Source organism: Myotis davidii, unplaced genomic scaffold (genome assembly GCF_000327345.1).
Source record: "Myotis davidii unplaced genomic scaffold, ASM32734v1 scaffold44, whole genome shotgun sequence".
Classification (NCBI taxonomy): Eukaryota; Metazoa; Chordata; class Mammalia; order Chiroptera; family Vespertilionidae; genus Myotis; species Myotis davidii.
Window position 1 is genome coordinate 6,447,325 of NW_006299705.1, and position 11,285 is coordinate 6,458,609.

Below are 11,285 nucleotides of genomic sequence, written 5' to 3' on the forward strand. Positions count from 1 at the left end.
ATCTATCATTTAGAATTAAGGATCAGATAAAGAGCTTCACAGACAAGAAAAACCTAAAGAAGTTCATCACAACCAAACCAGTATTATATGAAATGCTGAAGGGTATTCTTTAAGAACAGGAAGAAGAAGATAAAAAATTATGAACAACAAAGTGACAACAGATACATATCTATCAACAAGTGAATTTAAAAATCAAATGAATAAAAAATCTGATGAACAGAGTAAACTGGTGAATGTAATAGAATCAGGGGCATGGAAAGGGAGAAGACTGACAATTCTTGGGGGGAAGAGGGTGTGGAGGGTGCAGGAAGAGATTGGACAAAAATCTTACACCTATGGATGAGGACAGTGGGGGGTGGTGAGGGCATAGGGAACCGGGAGGAGGGGAGCTATAGGGAGAAAAAAGGGGAACATCTGTAATAATCTGAACAATAAAGATTTTTTAAAAAGTTTAGCAAAATAGTATGGTATTGGCATTAGGATATTCATATATATGTATGGAACAGAAGTAGGAGTCAGAAATAAATTTTTACATTTATAGTCCACTGATTTTCTTTAAAGGTACTAAAGCAATTTAATGGGGAAAAGAGTAGTCTTTTTAACAAATGGTGCTGGAGCAATTGGCTGGTTACAAGCAAAAAAGATTAACTTAATCCTAAATGCAAGGGCAAAAATTATGAACTTCATTAAGAAACATAGGAGAAAATATTAGTGCATGGGGTTAGGCAAAGAATTTTTAGGAAAAAGATCAAAAGCAAGATCCATAAATGGATAACTTGAACTTTATCAAAATTGGGAAGTTTTGTGCTTTGAATATCAACATGAAGAAAGCAAAAAAGATAATCCATAGAGAAATGGGAGGAAATATTTACAAATCATATATTTGACAAAGGTTTTCTATCTATCCAGATCATACAAAGAACTCTTACAGCTCAGTAATAAGAAATAAAACTAGATGGACAATTTGAATAGGTAAACAAATGACTAAAAAGCACATGAAAAGATGGGTCATTAGGAGAAATATAACTGAAAACCTCAATAAGATACTACTTCATACCCATTTGAATTGCTATAATAAAATTGACAGACAATAACAAGTGGTAGTCAGAATGTGGAGAGACAAAAACCCTCATACATTTGCTGGTGGAGATGTAAATAGAGCAGCTACTTTGGAAAATAGTTTGCCAGTTAATAGTTTCATAGAATGTTCAACATAAGCTTATCATAGGATCGAGTGATTCCACTCCTGGGTATTCGGCATCTATGCAAGAGAAATGAAGCCATATGTTCACACAAAGATTCATACATGAATTTTTATAGCAGCATTATTCATAGTAGCCCCAAATTAGAAAAAATTCAAATGTGCACCAACAAGTAAATGGCTAAAATGAATGTGATACAATAAAATATTATTCTGCATTAAAAAGGAATGAATGGTGATGAATGCTACAACATGAATGAACTTTGAAAATATTATGCTAAGTCAGCATCAGCTATGTTTTTTAGAAGATGAGATAGTAAATGTTTTAGGCTTGTGGACCATATGGTCTCTGCCCTCATAGTGCTAACGCAACAATAGACAATATACAAATGATCGGGTGTGATTGTACTCTAATAAAACTTTATTTACAAAAACAGGCAGCAGGTTGGAGGACTCCTGTGCAAAGGGGGAAAAGCCAGATGTAAAAAAACCAACACAGTATGATTCCATTTTTATGTAATGTCTAGAAAAAGTAAATCTACAAAGACAGCAAACAGATCCATGACTGCCTGGCTTGGGGTTGGGAACAGGGATTGACTACAGATTGCCACTAGGGATATTTTGGTGTTCTTGAAGCACAAAAGTTTTCAATTTTGATAAAGTCCAATTTACCCATTTATGGATCTTGCTTTTGATGTTGTTCCTAAAAATTCTTTGCCCTTCCCAATGTACTAAGATTTTCTCCTATGTTTTTTATTGAAGTTCATAATTTTCGCCCTTACATTTAGGATTAAGTTAATCATTTTTGCCTGTAGCCAGCCAATTGCTCCAGCACCATTTGTTGAAAAGACTATTCTTTTCCCCATTAAATTGCTTTAATACCTTTATAGAAAATCAATGGACCATAAATGTAAGAATTTATTTCTGTACTCCTACTTCTGAATTCATATATATATATATATATATATATATGAATATCTTTATGCCAGTACCATACTATCTTGCTAAATTTTTGAAAAGTTTTTATAAAATTGGATTATGATTATTGTTGCACAGCCCTCTAAACTAAATATTAGTAAATTATGCACTTAAAATTGGTGAATTTCATAGTATGTGAGTTGTTTCTTAATAACCTTTTAAAATTATTTGTACTTTCATTTATTTTGTCCTGTTATTTTGCTGACTTAACCATTTTATTCTTATTACATTTATCTTCAGTGAAAAATATATTTTATTAGGGACTCTAGTATTCAAGCGAAGAGCAATGCTTAGAGAGTTTTATAAATGCCTTTGAACTCTTCCTTCTAGAGCGAAAGTTGATATGAGTTAGGTGAGTTCTTTTTGAACTCTTTTCCAGGGATCTTATAAGAAAAATCCTTGTTAGAACTCTGAAGGAAGCTTTCTAGCATTAGCAATTCCACAGTACCTGGAGCCAAATTCCAGGGATTGTAGTTTTGAAGCTGGATAATAATGGATATTTTAATTGTATGTTTTTTCCCTGCCTTCTTTAAAAGTTCTTATAATATCTAACCTATAGTAGAGTTGGTTAATTTATCCAATGCTGAAGGAATTGTCCATGCCTTATGAAGATTATGCTAAGAAGAGAGCAGTGATGTTTTGCCGGTTGTCCACTGTGATCATTGCATCCCTGTCATGTGATCAGAGTCTCAGATGGTTCAAGAACTCAACTCGGATTCTGTCTGGGGATCATGGCCTAACTGCCCACTTCATCTTACCAAGAGAGTAAGTTAGTCAAGTGTAGAACTTGCCTATGTATCAAAAATGGTATTCTGATACATAGGCAAGTTCCCATAGGATAAAAAGTTACCTTGCTGGTGACAGAATTGATCATACATGATGGTTGGTGTGCTGCTCTGCTGGTTTGATTTTATTTCCCTCATTAGAGAGCATTTCCTATGTGTGATCATGAAAGAAAACAGTCTTGCGTCTGGGATGATGTTGGGGAATAAGCTCTAATGAATGAACTCACTGTGCGATTGGGATGCTGTTAATCCTCGCTCTTACACCTGAGTATATGAGCTGGATCTTAGCATCTTCAGGAACCAGAAGCAGAAATGGACCCCTCCAGAGGATGTGCTGTTTACCAGTCATGGGCTTTTATAATGTTGGCTGAGCTCACTGAACATTATACACCTGGAGAGGACCTCCTAGTCCAAATATAAGTATTATTTTGTCCCCAGTGTAGCCTCTCCACTTTATATACAAAGATCCCTGTATATGCACTGCGTGCAAGTAATTTGCTACTTGAAATCCTCGGAATGAAGATATTACTATGAACATTTATTGGCACCAATGAATTCATTGGCCACATGTTAGTCCTGTATAGCTTATCATCTTCTATTTAAATTCTTTTATTTTCTTAGTCAGCCTTTTACTCTGAATCTATAGAACGATCCTTTGCAGTGGTGAGGTTTTCATTTTAATGAGGTTCAGGTTCTGCCAGGCAAACAGAGACAGAGACGGGCTTTTTAAAACTCTCACGGGCCGACTATCTTCTGAACATGGGCAAAGAGGGCCTGATTCACCCAGGACTGTCCTCAGGGTGAATCAGGCCTCTGGACTCTCTGTATATGCTTCTCTGTGAAGTCTCCTTACCTCTACTAGGGTTCCCTTTTCCCTCCCCCTCTCCTCTCCCCCCCTTCCTCCTATCTGTTGGGGGCTGGTGGGGGGGGCAGAGTTGGAAAGCAAGTGTAATCAGTATGAGTGTTGACGTAGAAATCAGGCAGGTTTGTTAGAAGGCAGGCCTCAGCACAGCAAACCTGAAGAGCCCCGAGATGCAGTGTCTCTAAATGGGGAACATGCTGTTTTAACTGAATGCCAAGACTTGCTCAGGCACTGCCTCCCTCATCTGACATCTGCCAGGAAAGGTAGCTCCTGAGCATCATGGGCTAATTCCTGGGAATTTGGCATCGGGCACTTGCTGCCTGCTACCTCTGAAGGCTTTGGTGTGGGGAACACATTAGCTATTTTTCTTGGGAAGAGATTTATTGTAAGGACTTGGGTACATGGGCTTGAGGCTGGGCTTCCAGGAATCACTTTTGAGACACCAGGTAGAACTGACCCCTAGGGGGCGCTGCCTCTGCTGTCCTGGATGGGGAGCAAGTAAGAGATGGCTGCGGAAAATTCTGCCTTAAGAAGACACCCATTGGCTGCATCAAGGATCAGGACCCTGCCGCTGCCTCAGTGGGCCTGGACACTGTGCTGCCGCTGCACTGGCAATGACCTTCGTCTACCTTCCACCGTCCAGGCCCAAATCTGCATTCAGAACCTGAGTTGCAGGAGAGTCTGAGAAATGCTTTCTAGCTTTTGAACTGCCCAGTTCAGAATACAGGAAGGAACCCCTCTCAACCTTAGTCTTTTACATGTAATCAGTTATTCTTATAAAAGAAAATGTGCATTTTTAACCATCTCAATTTAATACATATACAAATATATATTAGAATGTGCACAAATTGAAAGTCAAATAGACACATAAGGTGCTGTCCCAAAATTAAATGCATCTCTGTTGATCCCCAAACTCATTAATTTAAAGTATCTTTAGGAGAAGCAAATTTTGTGCAATATGTGGTCTCGCGAGAAAAGAAACATGCAATTAGAGGGCTCCTGTGGGATTCCAATTTCTGTGCCTGTGAGTGTACACCAGGCCTCATACTTCGATTCAGTGGTGCTTTTTTTTTTCTGACCTGGGGAAAGTACAGATGTGATGTGTGTCCCAGCATGAGATGCTATGTAACCAGAGAGCTAGGCTGGCGAACTAGGAGGTGTTTGTTCATTCTAGAAGCCTTATAAATTAGACTTCTAGAAATTAGAAGTCTATATTAGATTAGGAAATTAGAACCTGTGACTGCTATAGTCACATCCATGGTTGATGTGAATGGTACCTGGTGACATTGTGCAGTGCAAAAACTTTGCTACTCTATGAGGTCATTATGGGGGTTAAATAAGTTAATAATATGTGTAAAGTGTTAGAACAGTGCATGCATATAATAAACACTATAGAAGTTATTACTGTTATATCATTATTATTTTCTATAAAATGGGGATAGCTCTGACTTAAAGGATTGTTGTAAAGATTAAATGAGTTTAGTCCCTGGTATAAGTAAGCCCTGAATGAATATTAGCTATAAACAATAACAATTATAATGTTTTAACTCTTAGAATGATGCTTTCACTGTAGTGTATTTCCTAGGCCTTCTAACCCAGAGGCCTTCCACTCCTGAAGAGTTAAGACAGAGATGCTGGCTTGAATTGAGAGAGGCACAGGAGGGCCATCATTTCTTCAAGACAGAGCACTTCTCAGCACCGTGCACATTTGCTCCCCAGGGTTAGTATTCTTGACAGTCTTTCAGTGGAACCTCAATTCCAAGAAGTTAGTTTACTTTTGGAAAATCATATTTCTAACCAACATGATTTCACACCATACTTATTCACTGTGTGAGTAAGGTCTCTGCCCTTAAAATTGGGCAATGTTTGATGAAAAGGATAGGTTAGGCATCAATATGGTTCATGAATTCCTAGTTACAATAACCAGATACGTTGGCCTAGTTTGGTAGATAATATTTCTGTACAAGTACCTGGTAGATCATTTCTAGATTATTGAATCATTTCTTAGGAAATTGAATAAAAAATACTTTCAGAATTTGTGGTTTGAAAAAGGACTTTGTCTATCTCCCTTGATGAGTAGTGACAGTAACATAGACTTAAGGAATGGAATTCTTGGGAGTTTCTGTATCTTCTGGCAGTTGCATACCAGTTAGTAAGTGTTGGCTTGATCAGCAACGTATGGATTCTGGGGGAAAGGAAGATGAAATGCCCATATGGGAATTGAAGTCCTATGTAGATGACATGAAGGCTCCAGGGTAGGCCAAAGAGTAACTTTGAAGCTCTAAATCAGGTTTTAAGATTTGTTAATAGACTATTTGAAAGTTTCAACATTGAGCACTGAGCAGCCATCTTCCATTGAAATGATACAAATAGACTTTGTCTGAAATACTGTGTGGGGACATACCAGACAGGCAGAGCCAATCCCCAGCCAGGGGGGAGGGTGTCCCAAGGCTGGGCCCCGTGTTGCCCTGTGCAGGGCATTTTCCTGAGGCCGAAGTTTCCACAAGTGTATACAAGCCTCTCTTCTTAGTCCTCAGCTACTAAACTGAAAACACTTTCACTGATACCTCAAGTCTTGTGGTTACAGACCCTGGGAAGGGCAGGATGGGAGGAGAAGTGTGGTAAATTCCAAGGCAGGGAGGTTCAGGAATCTCCTGACTCAGGAAATACCAAAGTCTTCCAATAAACGGAAAGTCTGTGTTAGTATATTTATCCACAAAAGATAAAGTGAATATACAATCTTGGATTTTTAAAAGTAAAAACAATTGAACAGATTGACTGAGTCCCCACTGTTTGTAAGATCTTTTGCATGAAGACCCAGTGGTTCAGGACTGTGGTGTGGGGCCTCAAGACAGGGCCTGGTTTCTTCTTATACTTGAGTGACAGTAATGTGAGAACTGCTTCCCCCATCCTGCATCCAATATGAGCATCATTGGAAAGTCCATCTTGCAAAGAACTCTTGGAAATATTCCCAAATTCCCAGTGCTGTTTTCCTGTCCTTACTCGCCTGCTAGTGCTCCTTGAGGCCAGATGTCATGTCCTAACTACTTCAAACCCTACCTGCTGGTTCCAGGTGCCTCTGCTGCTAATGCATAAGCTTTGGCCGATCCACAGAGATGCTCCTGTGAAGCCTGCTGTCTTAACAGCCACCCCTGGAGCTGGTACAGATCTCTGCTAACTTCACTAGGCTACTGGCTTCCACATTCCCAAAGCCTTGGGACTTATTCCAGGATACTAGTTCAGACTCTTTGCTTCTGGTGACTTGACTTTTAAGAACCCCCATCATCCTTTCCTACAGTCGGAGCTGATTTTGTCTGTGCCACACAGATCCACTTGATGCATCTCAGTGTCACTGAAACTTCAAAAATAAAATGCATTGGGTTGTGGTCTATTACCATTCAGGGGGCCTTATATAAACTCATGGGTGCAGTCAGTGCATGGAATGGGTATTGCTCTACTACCCCATGAAGCACTCAGGACCATTGAGCAAGGTGACACGTTATTCCTCCTGCTGAGAGCTCTTGCCTGCTTACAAATACTCTAAGGGTTCCTAGAGTATGATAAGCAAGAAAGACACGACTCCTTTGACACATGTGAGAGAGTGGCAGTGTTGAGGAAAGGCTTTTTTAAGTAGAGGGGAAGGATTCAGGGAGACTGAGGTGCTAGAGGAAAGACGGGGGGCAGGTGATTTATGATGCCAGGGAAGTGAGGGTATAGGATGCATTGTGGGAGACCTGAGTTTTGTCCAAGGAGACACTGAGGAAGGGACTTTAGAGGCATCTAGATAAGCACCTCTTGTTACCAAAGAGGAAACTGAGGCCCTGAGAGATAAAGGGACTTTCCCAAGGTCATTCAGTGAGATAAGCCCATTAAACAATCTTAAGTCCATTGTTTCTTCTATCACATCTTGCTGCTTTCTCCAGGGTTGAAGGAAGATGGAATTGCAGAGAATTTGAAGGAAAGGGGCGTTAGTGTCTCTTGATCATCCTCATGAGGTGACTCCAACCTTCAAGGCACAGGTGGGGTGGCCAGTGTGTGAGAGGGAAGGAATGGGGTGATCCGGCAGCATGCACTTAGAGTGTTGCCATATTGTGCTGTTATTGACACTGTGAGTGTTTGAGGTTGCCCTCAGAGGATGAGGGGATGGCCCCAAAGCTGTTGGCATAAGGCACGGGGTTGAATCATTGATTACTCAGCATTGTTAAGCTAATTCCCTGGAGTAGAATTCCATAGCCAGCTGCTCAGAATCAGTCTGAAATCCTGGAGGGTCTTTGAACGGAGCCCTTCAGTACACAATCAGAGGCGGAGATAGTCTCCTCCCTGCACTTTCTGTAAGTTTCAAAGCAGATACAGAATTTAAAATGAAAGGCTGTGGAGCAGCTGCAGGCATGAGTGCCTACGTTCTGACCCTCCACCTCTCTGCGGCCGCCTCCCTCCGGGGTACAGAGGCAAAGCAGAAGCCAGCCTGGCAAGCTCCGATGGTGTGATCAAAGACACAGAGCAGGGCAACAAACACGGTAACTGAACCTGGGCGGGACCAGACAGGCCTGCTATTCAGACAGAGCGGAGCCCTTCTCTGGAGAGACTTCCAGAGTTGGGGTCCCTGAACTCACTTTATGTCTGCAGATCTCCAATCTGTGCCTCTGTCATCACATGCCTCTTCCCTCCGAGTGTATCTGTGTCCAAAGTCCCCTCTTATAACTATACCTCTTATAACAAATCATTGGATTTAGGGTCCACCCTGATCCAGTTGGACATCGTAACATTTGCAAAAACCCTATATCCGAATAAAGTAACATGGACAGGTTCTGAGTAGACATGAATGTTGAGGGACACTATTCAGTTGGGCACAGACCTCCACATCTGATCCATCAGTAAGCCTTAGCCCCTCTGTTTTGAACAGTTTTCAGCACTCCTGCCACAACCTGCTCGCCTGGATCAGCCGGGTTACTGCCTCATACCTGGTCCACTTTTGCCCCATCCAGTCCATGCTACACAAGGCAGCCAGAGTAACACTTCCAAATGTAAATCAGATGATATGGTTCCCCAGCACAAAACCCTCTGATGGCTTCCTAATACCAGAGAATAAAATCCAGCTTTTAGAGCTTCCGGGTTGGTGAACACCTGAAGATTCGGGGAGAGTGATGAGCCTACAGTGGGTATGGAAGCTGTGTGCCTTTTACCCACCCCTTGTCCTATGCATCTCCTCAATTTGGCTGTTCCTTTTAAAATAAACCAGTGATACAGGGAAAAAAAGAGAGCAAGAAAAATAATCCAGCTCTTTAACTTGACCTGGAAGATCTTGGTGATCTTGCTCATTGTATAACTTCTCCTGTCCCCATATTCACTGGACTCCAGCCACACTGGGCTGCTTTCTGCCCTCAGTCATGCTGAGCTGGCTGTCTCATTCACTGCTCTACCGAAACATTCTTCCCCCAGATCTCCAGATAACCACCTTCTTTTCAATGTTCAAGTCCCAACTCACGTGCCTCCTGCTTAGAAAGGCCTTCCTCAACCCAGCTTAGTGACTGTGCTCTCTCTCACATTAGCCTAGGTAACTTCCACATAGCTCTTTTCAATATCTGAATTTTCCTTAAGTACCTGTAAAGAGATATTAATAACACTACATTATAACTTTATTTGTCTCCTCCAGTAGAAGGCCAGTTCCTGTGAGCAGCTAATTAATTTTCCTTGTCCATAGCTGTATCCTGCATCCTACAAAAATGACTGGCACAAAGACACTCCATAAATATTGTGTGCCTACTAAAATTTTGTGTTGTGTGGCTTCTACTCTCCCTCCCAAAGTACATTTTATTTTTAATGTTAAAATGGTAAAATCTACCATTTTTATGCATGAAAAACACTTTGTAGAAATTCTTATATGTTAACAATTGAGAGGGAGAAAATGGCCTGTTTTCATACCTTCTTCCCAACCTCTCTAAAACCCTGTGCTTTAGTTTCTTTAGGATATCTCAAATAGTGCTGTGGCCATCCCCTGCTCCCCTCACCCCCTACCCCACCCCCAGTACCTGAATGCACAGGTGCATACTCATTCACAACTTTATACACACCCTTCTGCATAGGAAGCTACCATTCATCCCCTACCCCCACAGAAAAGCATTTCCAGGTGTGTGGAGGATTCTGTAGAAAGATATATAGCAGGATTTAAAATTATTATTAGTTTGGTTTGTGGGGGAAACTTACCTAATGGCAAGGATATGAATATTGTTCCATACGCATCAGGCTGAGAGCATCTTACCCAGAAGAGGTCATGAGTTGCCATCAGAGAATTCAAACTAATGTACAGAAAACCTTCCTCTCTTCCTTTTTCAGACAGTTGGTTATGAAGTTGGGCAGAAAACTATCAGGAAATTTAAGGTTTGGCCCCTTTTGGGGGTGTTCTTCATGTTAACCACTTCTAGAACATTCTCTATTTTCAAAGACCTTTTTAGGTAACACTGGTTTTGTTCTCAAGAAACTTTGACCAAGAGTAATAGATATTTGGCTTTTTAAATAGATTGCTATATTTTAGTTTTCAAACTGGTCTGATTGTCTCCTTTGCCACCTTTAAGTTTCTAGCTTTTCTTTCCTTCTTGCCTCAGCAATTTTCTTAAAAGGCCATTGAAACTTGCTTACTTTCTACTTTACTTCTTATCAAGTCTTCAAACACCCCCTCTGCTTTGGCAGAAGCCACCGTCGCCCTTCATACTGGTGGTTTGTTCCTGTTACATTTCTACACCAGCCTGAGACCCGAAGACAGCAGTGATGCCAGGGCTGACAAATCACACAGCAATGAACAGGGGCACTTGCACTCCCTGCAAACAGCCTCCTGGGCAGTGTGCTTCAGTGGAAGAGCCTGGGTTTTGGAATTGAACATTAATCCTGGACATAAATCCTGGCTCTGTTTTAACTTTCTGTGGCCTTAGGTGACCGTCGAACTTCTCTGAGCCTGTTTTCTCATCTGTAAAAGCAAGAACTATGTTTTATGGACTTGTGAGAATTAAAAGAAGAAATACACAAAGGTTCTCAATAAGTTTTATTTTAAACTCATCATAAAAATCACTAGAGGACTGGCGCATGAAATTTGTGCACTGGGGTGGTGGGGAGGGGGTGCTCAGCCCGGCCTGCACCCTCTCCAATCCGGGGACAAATCACACAGCAATGAACAGGGGCACTTGCACTCCCTGCAAACAGCCTCCTGGGCAGTGTGCTTCAGTGGAAGAGCCTGGGTTTTGGAATTGGACATAAATCCTGGCTCTGTTTTAACTTTCTGTGGCCTTAGGTGATCATTGAACTTCTCTGAGCCTATTTTCTCATCCGTAAAAGCAAGAACTATGTTTTGTGGACTTGTGAAAATTACAAGAAGAAATACACAAAGGTTCTCATTAAGTTTTATTTTAAACTCATCATAAAATCACTAGAGGCCTGGTGCATGAAATTTGTGCACTGGGGCAGGGGG

General features: G+C 41.1%; 1 protein-coding gene across 1 annotated transcript in view; it reads left to right on the plus strand.

Annotated features, from left to right (window-relative positions):
• Positions 1 to 11,285, plus strand: part of RASGRF2 (Ras protein specific guanine nucleotide releasing factor 2) — a 181,409-nt gene that overhangs the window by 135,732 nt on the left and 34,392 nt on the right. The window contains exon 18 of the mRNA XM_015571662.1: positions 5,400 to 5,546. Within this exon, the coding sequence (XP_015427148.1) occupies positions 5,400 to 5,546 (147 nt within the window). The remainder of the gene's footprint in view (positions 1 to 5,399; positions 5,547 to 11,285) is intronic.